The 13,235-nt window shown below is 36.7% G+C and overlaps 1 protein-coding gene across 1 annotated transcript; it reads left to right on the forward strand.

Annotated features, from left to right (window-relative positions):
* Positions 1 to 975: 975 nt before the first annotated feature.
* Positions 976 to 11,493, forward strand: LOC104233820 (polyol transporter 5-like). Its single transcript, XM_070170675.1, has 4 exons — positions 976 to 1,221; positions 1,409 to 1,771; positions 9,417 to 9,872; positions 10,477 to 11,493. The coding sequence occupies exons 1-4, from the start codon at positions 1,068 to 1,070 to the stop codon at positions 11,097 to 11,099; spliced, it is 1,596 nt and encodes a 531-aa protein (XP_070026776.1). The 5' UTR covers positions 976 to 1,067; the 3' UTR covers positions 11,100 to 11,493.
* Positions 11,494 to 13,235: the final 1,742 nt, after the last annotated feature.

A 13,235-nucleotide genomic window follows, 5' to 3' on the forward strand; every position in this document is an offset into this window, starting at 1 on the left:
GTGGTTTGTTGATGGTGGTTTCACGGTGGGTGCGAGGGTGGTTTTTACAGTAGGGCTTCCGTTGGTTCCTTTTTAGGAAGAGGAAGATGTACAGTAGTCCCTTTTCAATTTTTTCAAGTTCCCGTTGTTTTTTTTCCAAAATCCCCTCTTTTGCCTTGGCCTTGTCCGTGTATTTGATACCCAATGCCAAGAAAAATGAGCCCCACGCGTGGTGGGGTTCAAGGTTTGTGTCCCCCACGCGTGGTGGGGTTCCCCATGTGTCATGGACTCGGTTTATTATGGGCTAGGTCCGAAAATTAGGCCTAAAGCCGGGTAGTTCGAACCCGAATATTATTCTTTTGCCCGGATCCGAGAATAAGAACACGACGTTGCTTAACTAGTCCTATGTAAGCAAAATAGCTACCAAAATAAGACTAATATTTAACAAAACTATATCTTTTTAATATTTTTTCAAGATTTAAAATAGCTACAAAATATTAATAAAACTATTTTTTTGTAATTTTCGTTTTTTTTAATAAAGACAAAATATAAAGTAATATTTTTGTATTTTTCCAAAATTAAAATGACTACAAAACATTAATAGAATTATATTTTTTTGTAATTTTTCGAATTTATATAAAGTACCAAAATAAAGTACAATTTTTGTATTTTTTCAAGTTTATGAGAAATACATAAACTAAAATTTATATATGTATTTTTGTGATTTTTCTTTTTGCAACGAAATAAAGTAAAATAGTTAAAATGGTTATATTAGACCCAATTTCACATATTCACGCTAAAAATGTGAAAATTCTCGGGGAGGGTCAAAAATCCGGTGTCTACACATTTCTTCCAAAATTATTGGGAAAGTGAAGTAAATCTTGGTTATCAGTAACCCGATTTCTTCTAAATATTGACTTAGACCGAGAAATCTATTTTTGGTTAAACGTTAGGAAAGAAAAATCACCGTCACTAAAGAGTTGGCCAACATAGTCTAAATGATGAGGTAATATACCAGAGTGAGTGATCCTCAGATTAATCTCCCATTCTCATATGTATCTGTAACTCTTTCTTTCTTGCTGAATCTCATGGAAAATCAAAATCTTGATAAAAGCGTCATCTCCGACCAACCTCGTGAAATACCTTTTCAAGAATCTGTTCCTTGTAAAAAATCAAAACGAAACAAATATGCTTTTGCTTGCTCTCTTTTAGCCTCTATGACCTCCGTTTTATTAGGTTATGGTAAGATATTCCGTTTCAATTCTCTATATTACTATCATGATGTTGTTACATATATATAAATGTGATCTTATTGTATGTATATATCTCAAATTTCTTTATATGTGTATATATAGTTCGAATCAGAAGTTATCAATTCAGTTGAACGCACAGAACCTATCTTAAATCGAATCGACTTTGGTCTATGCAGATACAGGAGTGATGAGTGGAGCAGTGATTTACATAAAGGAAGACCTCAAAATCTCAGACGTACAAATCGAAATCCTTGTGGGAACAATCAACATCTACTCTCTTGTGGGTGCTGCTCTTGCTGGTCGAACTTCAGATTGGATAGGTCGTCGATATACCATTATTTTTGCTTCTGCAATATTTTTTGCAGGAGCAATATTGATGGGATTTGCTACAAACTATGGTTTTCTCATGTTTGGTAGGTTTGTGGCTGGTATTGGAGTTGGATATGCTCTTATGATTGCTCCAGTTTATACTGCTGAGGTTGCTCCAGCTTCTTGTCGTGGGTTTTTCACTTCTTTCCCTGAAGTTTTCATCAATGGAGGTAATTAAGCTCTTTCTCTTTTCTCTGTAGCAACAACAACAACAACAACAATAAACCCAGTGAATTCCAACAAGAGAGGTTTAGGGAGGGTATTGTATACCCCTATCCTGAGAGGACAGGGAGCTGGTCATTATCGTTAGACCCTCGGCTAAAAAAAACATGAAAAAAAACAGTGACAACAAGTAACGACAATTTTTTTATGTGGTTATAATTCAATGATATGGACTTATGTCTGTCTTCTTCTGTAGCATGATGAAATGAATATTTGCCTGTTATCCTCTGGGATGAGGTACTCATTTTTCCAATGAAGATAAAGGATTAATTGGAATACGTAATATCGTGCTACCATTTTGTATGGATGCAGGACGGGGTGTGGGGTGGGGGGAGGGCAGGGCAAGTTGAACCTGCAAAAAAAAAAAAAAACCTGCCCTATCGGATTTAGCTCTTTTTCCTGATTTTATCCTGCCTTGTCCAGCTCCGTCCCATTTAATTTTTTCTTCAAAATAGTGCACTATTCCAACTTCATAACACAATTTTTCAACGTGAATGAAAATGAATAAAAATCTTATACTAGTAATTTATATTTTTTTCCTTCTTTTATGGCCTATGTTACAATTTGATTTTTTGAGCTGATACAATTTTATTATTTTAAGATATGAAATAATATCTTTTTATTTCTTTAAGGTGCTATATAAAAATTATGATTTTACTTAGTTGAAAGTCTATGCATTTGTTCAAATTTTTAATCCGGTCTTAAAATTCAAGACCAAATAATTAGTTATTTATCTATTATTCTTTAGTATGAGAACCACGTGTGTATTGATCAATATATACGTACAAACAGATTGACAAGATGCTTGCTTTGGACGTTGGGATATGAGTATTTTGAACAATGTTATCGTTGAGTACGATACGAGTGCTTCCTATGGCTCTTATTTGAACTCTAGCTGTGCTTCTAATAACGCTTATGCCGTAACGTTGTCTAACTATTATTTATAATATTAAATGGTATTCTCGTCTTCCAAATTTACTAAATACTGATATAAAAGGAATTATAAAAAGATATCACCCAAGATATTTTTTTACCATTTGTAATTGCTTTTACTTAATTTCTACTGGGTCTGAGTGATTGGAGCTTATGGAAGCGTAGCTGTAGAATAAACTAACAATATTCAATTCAACAAATCTTATAAGTTACTCTCTCTGTTCCAGTTTATGTGAACATATTCCTTTTTGATCCGTTCCAAAAAGAATGAACCCTTTCTAAATTTGGTAACAATTTAGCATAAAGTTACAACTCTACCCTTAATGAGAAGCTTTTATAATCACACAAATACGCTGGGGCCCATTTGGACATGTTTAGGACCACAAATTCCAAAGTCTTCATTTTTTTTTTAAATTCCATGCTCAGTCAAACAAGTTCATATAAATTGGAACGGAGTATAACATAAAAAACAAATCTGCTCTCGCCCTGCCCCCTGCCCCTGCCCCATTTAATATCTTAAAATTTTTAGATTTGACCCGCCCTGTCCCATTTAAGCATTGCCCAGTCTTGGCCCTTTAAGCCTTTGCTTTACCCGTTCTGCCCCATTGTCATTCCTGCTATTTTGCGAACGTACTATTTGCCTTTTAATGTGGTTATCCAAATTCTACATTTTTTTTGGTTTCATGATAAACTATTTTTATTTAACAATTTTTTTGGTTTCGTGATAAAATATTTTTATTTGGACTAATTGTAATTATTATTACAATTTTAATGTAATTAATGGGCATAGCAGGATATTACTGTACCACTCTTCCACTTTATGTGACAAAATTTACAAGTTGTGTACATTTTTAATGCAGCGGAGATTGTTGAACTCATCACCGAAAAATTATTCCAAGTCGGAGTTTGTTTCACTAGGAAATAAAGTTTTATCTGGGAGGAGAGTAGGAGAGGAAGAGAACCTTGTTATTATCTGTTTTCTGCCTTTTTTTTCACACTCATATGCAGAAAAGAGTGTGTTCTATTTTTTTAATTAAAGAATAGAACTATTTATAACTTCTTGGTAATTACCCATAAAAGTTATCTTTTATTTAAACTCTTTAACTTCTTCTAATCGGGTCAGGTTAGCCCACATGGGTGACCTAATTTAACTAACAGTTATCGCAAGATAGAATTCACTTATAATAGTTACACTAAGAGTGTATATTGTTGAAATGTCAAATATTTCAGCTTCCCACATCGGTGGGTTAGCAATAGTTGGGGGGATTTTCCCCCTATAAAAGAAGGCTTAATGTTTAGGATTTAAATACACCTCTCATTTGCCTTCTCATCTGTTTAAGGCATTTGTATCTTCTCTCTTTAGTATTATTTCACTTGTATTTTTGGAGTGAAATAAAATATTGGTTGTGTCCGAGGAGTAAGCAAAATTAGCCGAACCTCGTAAATTCTGGTGTTCCCTTTATTGTTGCTTTATTGTCTTATTTATTATTTGGTGGCTGTCATAATTTTTGGTATAGTAGTTGTGACTTATTCACACTATATACATTTGGCTTCCGCAACAATTGGTATCAGAGCCAAGGTACTGTCTTAGTATGCTCTGTGGTTGCAGCATAGTCTGATCTTCCACATCAGAAAAGATTTATCTTGGTAACTGTGTCAAGATTCTGTCTTAGTATGCTCTGTGGTTGCAGCTTAGTCTGATCTTCCACACCAGAAAGGAAATAATCTTGATTTGTGTCGTCAGCTATTAAATAATATTTGTGTCAAAGATGAGAGACAATAAACAAGAAGAATCTACATCAAGTGTCAACAATACGTCATCATTGGCATCTTCGCTTATGACAAGAATTGTGTCAAATGCGAAATTTGCGGTAGAAATATTTGACGGGTCCGGACATTTTGGGATGTGGCAAGGCGAGGTTCTAGATGTCCTTTTTCAACAAGGGCTAGATCTTGCTATTGAAGAAAAGAGACCAGATGCTATTGGAGAAGAAGATTGGAGAATTATCAATCGTGTTGCTTGCGGTACCATTCGATCCTACCTTGCTAGAGAGCAGAAATATCCATACACAAAGGAAACTTCTGCAAGTAGATTATGGAAAGCACTGGAGGATAAATTTTTGAAGAAAAATAGTCAAAATAAATTGTACATGAAGAAGAGACTGTTTCACTTCACCTATGTTCCTGGTACCACGATGAATGAACATATCACCAGTTTCAATAAGTTGGTCACAGATTTGCAAAATATGGATACAACTTATGATGATGGTGACTTGGCCTTGATGTTGTTGGCGTCACTTCCTGATGAGTACGAGCACCTTGAAACTACTCTACTCCATGGAAATGACGAAGTTTCTCTCAGAGAAGTTTGTTCGGCTTTGTACAGCTATGAACAAAGAAAGCGAGAAAAACAGAAGGGCGGAGAAGGAGAAGCACTATTTGTGAGGGGTCGTCCTCAAAGTCAAACGAGGACAAAAGAAGGGAAGATCCAAGTCAAGATCCAGACCCAGCAAAGATGAATGTGCCTTTTGTCGAGAAAAAGGGCACTGGAAGAAAGACTGTCCGAAGTTGAAGAATAAGGCCAAACATAACAATGGAAAGGCCATTATGGATTCAAATGTAGCTGATTGTGATGATTCAGACTTCTCATTAGTTACAACAGAGTCATCAACATCATCAGACATATGGTTGATGGACTCGGCTTGTAGCTATCATATGTGTCCCAACAAGGACTGGTTCGTGGAATTTCAAGAAGGAGAATATGGAGTCGTCCACACAGCGGATAACAGCCCTCTTACCTCATATGGCATTGGTTCAATACGATTAAGGAACCATGATGGAATGATCAGAACATTAACAGATGTTCGATATGTACCGGATTTGAAGAAGAATCTCATCTCTGTGGGAGCCCTAGAATCAAAAGGGTTCAAAATCATTGCAGAAAATGGAGTGATGAGAGTATGCTCCGGTGCACTAGTGGTAATGAAGGCTAATCGGAAGAATAATAATATGTACCGCTATCGTGGCAGTACAGTTATTGGGACAGCGACAGTGACATCCAGTGACGACAAAGAGGCAGAAGCAACCAAGCTATGGCACATGCGCTTGGGACATGCTGGAGGAAAATCCTTGAAAACTCTATCAGATCAAGGATTGTTAAAAGGAGTAAAGGCTTGCAACTTGGAGTTTTGTGAGCATTGTGTCAAAGGGAAACAGACAAGGGTTAAATTTGGTACAGCGATCCATAATACTAAAGGCATTTTGGATTATGTACACTCTGATGTTTGGGGTCCTTCCAAAACACCTTCATTGGGTGGGAAGCACTATTTTGTAACCTTTGTTGATGATTTTTCTCGAAGAGTGTGGGTGTATACAATGAAAAACAAAGATGAAGTGCTGAGAATTTTTCTCAAATGGAAGACGATGGTGGAGAATCAAACAGGCAAGAGGATCAAGTGTATTCGCACAGACAATGGATGTGAATATAAAAATGATCATTTCAATAAGGTCTGTCAAAATGATGGCATCGTCCGACACTTCACTGTCAGACATACACCACAACAGAATGGAGTGGCAGAACGTATGAACCGGACCTTGCTGGAGAAGGTACGGTGTATGTTGTCCAATGCTGGCTTGGGCAAAGAATTTTGGGCTGAGGCAATTACATATGCATGCCACCTCATTAATCGTCTACCATCTGCTGCTATTGATGGCAAAACACCATTTGAAAAATGGTACGGAAAACCTGCTGTAGATTATAACTCTTTGCACGTGTTTGGCTCAACTGCATATTATCATGTGACGGAGTCAAAATTGGATCCAAGGGCAAAGAAGGCTATTTTTATGGGAATTACTTCTGGAGTCAAAGGATATCGCTTATGGTGTCCTATGACAAAGAAAGTAATATTCAGCAGGGATGTTACCTTTGATGAATCTGCTATGGTAAATAAGGTAACAGAAGACACCAAACAAAATAAAGGTGCTTCTAAGCAGGTGGAGTTTGAGGGAAAATTTATTTTTCCTACACAAGAAGCAGAGGAGGAAACAAATGAAGATTACCCTCTGGAAGAAGAGCCAGTAGAGGAGATTCCAACTCAGGAACCTCAACAACAACTTGAATCAATAGCAACCAGCAGGCCAAAAAGAACAATAACGAAACCTGTTCGTCTCATAGAGACGGTTGCTTGTGCAACCTCAATTGTAGCTGATGATGTTCCTACCACTTATAAAGATGTTGTCCAAAGTTCAGAAGAAGATAAGTGGAGGATTGCCATGAATGATGAAATACAGTCCCTTCATCAGAATCATACATGGAGATTGGCCAATCTCCCGAAGGGAAAGAAAGCAATTGGGTGCAAATGGGTATTTGCAAAGAAGGAAGGATTTCCTAACCAAGTAGATGTTCGCTACAAAGCAAGATTGGTGGCCAAAGGATATGCTCAAAAGGAGGGAATTGATTACAATGAAGTATTTTCTCCAGTTGTAAAACATTCCTCCATTAGAATTATGTTGGCTTTGGTAGCACAATTGGATTTGGAACTAGTTCAGATGGATGTAAAAACTGCGTTTTTACATGGAAACTTGGAGGAGGAAATCTACATGACTCAGCCAGAAGGATTCAAAGTTGCTGGAAAAGAAAATATGGTGTGCAAACTTGAAAAATCGTTGTACGGATTGAAACAATCTTCTAGACAATGGTACAAGCGATTTGACGAGTTTATGTTGCGGCAAGGGTACAAGAGAAGCAAATACGATCATTGTGTGTATTTGCACAAGCTTAAAGATGGTTCCTTTGTATATCTTCTCCTATATGTTGATGATATGTTGATAGCTTCCAAGAATTCGGAAGAAATTGATAAGTTGAAGATTCAACTGAAGAAGGAGTTCGAGATGAAGGATCTGGGTGAGGCAAAGAAAATTCTTGGCATGGAGATAATTAGAGATAGACGTTCAAAGAAACTCTGTTTATCTCAGAAAGAATATTTGAAGAGAGTACTACAACGTTTTGGCATAGATGACAAGACTAAGCCAGTTAGTACTCCACTTGCTCCCCATTTTAAGCTAAGTACTACTATGTCGCCAATGGATGAAGCTGAACGAGAGTATATGTCAAAGGTACCATACGCAAATGTTGTTGGTAGCTTGATGTATGCAATGGTTTGCACAAGGCCTGACATTTCACAAGCTGTTGGAGTTATTAGCAGATATATGCACAATCCAGGGAAGGAGCATTGGCAAGCTGTGAAGTGGATTCTACGGTATATTCATAATACTGTAGATGTCGGGTTAGTTTTTGAGCAGGAAGACAATCAGTTTGTAGTTGGATATTGTGACTCAGATTTTGCGGGTGATATGGACAAACGAAGATCAACTACTGGTTATGTGTTTACTTTTGCAAAGGCACCAGTTAGTTGGAAGTCTACTTTGCAGTCAACAGTTGCTTTGTCTACAACAGAGGCAGAGTACATGGCTATTACAGAGGCTGTGAAAGAGGCAATTTGGCTTCAAGGATTGCTAAAGGAGCTTGGTGTTGAACAAAAAGGTATCACAATTTTTTGTGATAGTCAAAGTGCTATTCAATTAGCGAAGAACCAAGTTTATCATGCAAGGACGAAGCACATTGATGTTCGGTATCATTTCGTACGAGAAATCATAGAAGAAGGTGGAGTCACGGTGAAGAAAATTCATACTACGGAGAATCCTGCTGATATGCTGACAAAGGTGGTGACTGCGGTCAAGTTTCAACATTGTTTGGATTTGATCAACATTGTTGAACACTGAAGATTGAAGATGAAGACACAACCAAAATTTGTTATAGAGAGAAAATTGAAGACGTGGAATTTTTGCCAAGGTGGAGATTTGTTGAAATGTCAAATATTTCAGCTTCCCACATCGGTGGGTTAGCAATAGTTGGGGGGATTTTCCCCCTATAAAAGAAGGCTTAATGTTTAGGATTTAAACACACCTCTCATTTGCCTTCTCATCTGTTTAAGGCATTTGTATCTTCTCTCTTTAGTATTATTTCACTTGTATTTTTGGAGTGAAATAAAATATTGGTTGTGTCCGAGGAGTAAGCAAAATTAGCCGAACCTCGTAAATTCTGGTGTTCCCTTTATTGTTGCTTTATTGTCTTATTTATTATTTGGTGGCTGTCATAATTTTTGGTATAGAAGTTGTGACTTATTCACACTATATACATTTGGCTTCCGCAACATATATAACCTAAATTACAATTCCAAAGGTAATTAATTGACAAGTGAGGTTTGCCCTAGTAGTTGAAAATTTCCACAATTTCAGGAGGTCGAGTGGATGAGGGTTTGACTCAAGCTAGAGGGTAAGTGGGAACACTATTGATACTCGTGATGTGATGGTGGGGTGGGGTTAAAAAAAGGTATAATTAATTACTACTCCCTCCCTTTCAGTTTATGTGAACCTATTCCCTTTTTGGTTCGTACCAAAAAGAATGACTCCTTTCCTTATTTGGAATCAATTTACCTTTATGCAATGATTTATAGCCACACAAAATATATGTGCCTCATTTTACACCACAAGTTCAAAAGTCTTCTCTCTTTTCTTAAACTTCGTGCCCAGTCAAATGAGTTCACATAAATTGAAACGGAGGGAGTATATTCTTACCACTCCTTTTTTCCCTTTTGGCAGGTGTGTTACTTGGTTATGTATCAAACTATGCATTTTCAAAGCTCCCAACAAAATTGGCATGGCGATTCATGCTTGGAATTGGTGTCATTCCATCAGTCTTCTTAGCCCTTGGTGTTCTTGCCATGCCCGAGTCACCACGTTGGCTAGTCATGCAAGGTCGTCTTGGAGATGCCAAAAGAGTTTTGGACAGAACTTCAGATACATTAGAAGAGTCCAAAATGAGATTAGCTGACATAAAAGAAGCTGCTGGTATTCCACAAGATTGCCAAGATGACAATATAGTTTCTGTCACTCGACGTAGTTCTCATGGTGAAGGTGTTTGGAGAGAATTGTTCCTCCATCCAACCCCTGCTGTTCTTCATATTCTCATTGCAGGTATTGGCATTCATTTCTTTCAACAAGCAAGTGGTATAGATGCTGTAGTTTTGTACAGTCCGAGGATATACGAGAAAGCAGGTATGTACGTATATATTGTTGAACTGCCTGATTAGTTTATCTAAAAGTTTAAGCGATTAGAGAAGCATCCTTTTATTTACTTTAGGGAAAAGTGTTAAAAATTACCCTAATCTATGAAATATCTTAATTTTACCATCAGTTATCTATAGACTTTGGAGCCACTTATACTCTTGCCATCTACAAATCTTCTTGTATTTGCCTTTGACTCTAATGTTCAACATATTTAATATTGGTGGGTAAATTTGGACTTTTTTCCTCAATAAATTTGACATATGGATATGCACCTAGTTCAAGCTGGAGCTCCATACAAATCAAGGGCAAGTACAAGATATCATGTCGAACCATGTGACCATGTCATTTTAAAGCTTAATTAAATTGTTATTTATAGAGGGTACACTTTATCTCATTTTTGACAGACATTACTAAAGACAACGACAAACTACTTCCAACTATATATAGCTGAGTTCAACTCTGCTGTTGATTATATATTGTATCTATGTTTGTCTGCCTGCTCTAATACAATGTTAAAAAGTGTCTACTTTACTTGAAAGCTTAACTTACTACACAACTTACACTTTTAATTAATTAATTATATCTTCGACAGGCATTACTAAAGACAACGACAGACTACTTGCCACTATAGCTGTTGGATGTATGAAGACATTCTTTATCTTGGTAGCTACATTCTTGGTAGACAAAGTTGGAAGAAGAGTTTTACTTCTATCAAGTTGTGGTGGTATGATTCTCTCCTTATTAGGCCTAGCAACAGGCTTAACCATAATTGATCACTCAGATCATAAGCTAAAATGGGCAATAGTCCTTTGCATATGTACAACATTATCTAGTGTTGCATTCTTCTCAATTGGCATGGGTCCTATAGCATGGGTATACAGTTCAGAAATCTTTCCATTGAGATTAAGAGCTCAAGGTTGTAGCATAGGTGTGGCAGTGAATAGAGCAATGAGTGGAGCAATTTTGATGACATTCATATCATTATACAAGGCTATTAGTATTGGAGGGGCTTTCTTCTTGTACACTGGAATTGCAATAATTGCTTGGATTTTCTTTTACGCATTGTTACCAGAAACACAAGGTAGAACACTAGAGGAGATGGAGGAATTGTTTGGTACTTTCTTTAAGTGGAGATCTACAATGAAAGAATTGAAGAAAAACAAAGTGGAAAGTGATGGTAGTGCTCAAGTTCAAATGGGAAATAGCCAGCCTTAAATGGTGTTCTGACCTGCCAACTGGAGCGTGAACAATCTATCCTAGGGCCTAATATCGGGGGCTTGGCTTTGATATCATGATAAGAATGAACATTGCATCTAATTCAACCCCAAAAGTTAGCGTAAAGAGAAAAGATTGCTCAAGCCATAAAGAGTCTAAGGAACTCATTCATCTCCGACATGGGATTCCATCATATGCTAACTGTGTGGTAGAGTATATTTTTTGAAGTCTTCAAAAATCTATATCCTGTTTCCATTTAGTGGTAGTAATCATAAATATCTTATATTGCAACTCATCATCTACACAGAACTTACACTACTTGTTTCCCATTTAAAATTCCAAAACATATGTGTCTTCCATGTTTTTTGGCTATTAATTATTTCTTTTTATTTTATCTTTCGGAAACATACTCCATAAAGTTCTAATTACCGCATAAGTTTTTGTTAATATTATAATAAGCAAAGCACGTGTAAGAGATCACTGGTTTACATAGAGATATTCTAAATTGTGTGGGGGAGGAAAACATGACTATAACTTCTTGAAAACCCTTTCTCTTTTGGTTTCTGCGCAGTCTTCCTCTCACTAGAATTTGCATTAAAAGAGAGTATTAAAAGAAAGGTGTTGCAAATGTTAAAGCAATGATAGTCTGCACCAATCTCAATGGTAATAACACCAAAATCTCAAAAAAATTGAAGTGCACTATTTATCAAATATACGATAAAAATCATCTTAAGCTTTAATTTTCACCTTGTTTGATCTTAAAAATATTTATATGGCATGCTCCCTCAAGATCTACATGACAAAATCCATAGTCAATATATCCCTAATCATCAATCTCATGATCACATTTATTGGTGTCTCACACCAAACTAGCTTTTGAAAGTTAAATCCCTCTATAGACAATTACGTGCCAAATCAAACAACACCTCTTTCCAATGGTTATGGAACCTACAACTACCTCAAAAAATAAAACATTTCCTTTGGCTAGTGTGCCATCATCGATTGCCAACGACTAGTTATCTTTACACTATTCATATTACCCAGAATTCATTGTGCCGGGTGTGCCAACTCACTGAAGAAACTATTGCACATCTGTTTTTTGAATGCCACCAAGCACAAACAATATGGCAACAGCTAGGCATTCAGTATCTATAAATCTCAACACATTCCACGAACAAACTCACTTAAAACTTTCACGCTTCCTCCTCCACAATAACCCTACTACAACTCTACCAAACTCTCCTACTATCATTCCTTATACCTTATGGCACATATAGAAAAGTTGCAATCGCCTTGCTTTTGAAAACATCAATCATCCTCCAAATATTCAGCACATCCTAGGTCAAGCTACTGAGTATTTCCACCTGGGTATTAATCATAATACATATATTCCTAAATCTACTTACATAGATGTTAAGTGGAATCCTCCTACAAATAGGTATTACAAATTAAGTTCAGATGACGCCTATAGTTTAACGGACCAAAAAAGGAGGTTTCGGGGTGTAATTAGAGATTCAACGGGAAATTGGTTACTCGGTTATACGGGTACAAGGCCAACAGAAAATCATCACTACATGGAACTCACTGGCCTACAAGAAGATTTACGACTTGCTCTCCAACACAAACTCACACCATTGGAAGTTAATGTGGATTCCACTGAGGTAATTTCTCTACTCCGCTACATCAATCCACAATACTCATCCTTAACGCATGAATGCATGTACCTATTACACCAGCTAGATAGACCATGGGTGATGCACACAGGGAGCAAAATCAAGTAGCAGACACGCTCGCCAAATATGAGACAACATTAGCCTACAATGCCTCCATAAATGTTTTTGTACAACTACCTCCTTTTGCAATGAAAGAATTCCTAGCAAACCAACGGATGACTCCAAAGCATAGTTAATACTTATTGTTGATGGGTAAATTTGGACTTTTTCTTGAATTATTTTGACACATGGATATGTGCCTAGTTCAAGCTGGAGCTCTATATAAATCAAGGACAAATACAAGATACAATTTGCTAACATTAAGAGTATGGATGACTCCAAAGCATAACAGAGGGCAAAATCATTTAGCGTAGTAGTTAAATTCGAACCTCTTCTCTATACTTAATTATTCATGAGTCAAGCA

This window comes from Nicotiana sylvestris, chromosome 3, assembly GCF_000393655.2.
Source record: "Nicotiana sylvestris chromosome 3, ASM39365v2, whole genome shotgun sequence".
Classification (NCBI taxonomy): domain Eukaryota; kingdom Viridiplantae; phylum Streptophyta; class Magnoliopsida; order Solanales; family Solanaceae; genus Nicotiana; species Nicotiana sylvestris.

What these genes read in the sequence shown, in the direction of transcription:
- LOC104233820 (XM_070170675.1), top strand. Translation starts at nt 1,068, where the DNA reads ATGGAAAATCAAAATCTTGATAAAAGCGTCATCTCCGACCAACCTCGT. An exon ending in TGAAGTTTTCATCAATGGAG is followed by an intron (nt 1,772 to 9,416) that starts GTAATTAAGCTC and finishes CCCTTTTGGCAG; the next exon opens with GTGTGTTACTTGGTTATGTA. An exon ending in GAGGATATACGAGAAAGCAG is followed by an intron (nt 9,873 to 10,476) that starts GTATGTACGTAT and finishes TATCTTCGACAG; the next exon opens with GCATTACTAAAGACAACGAC.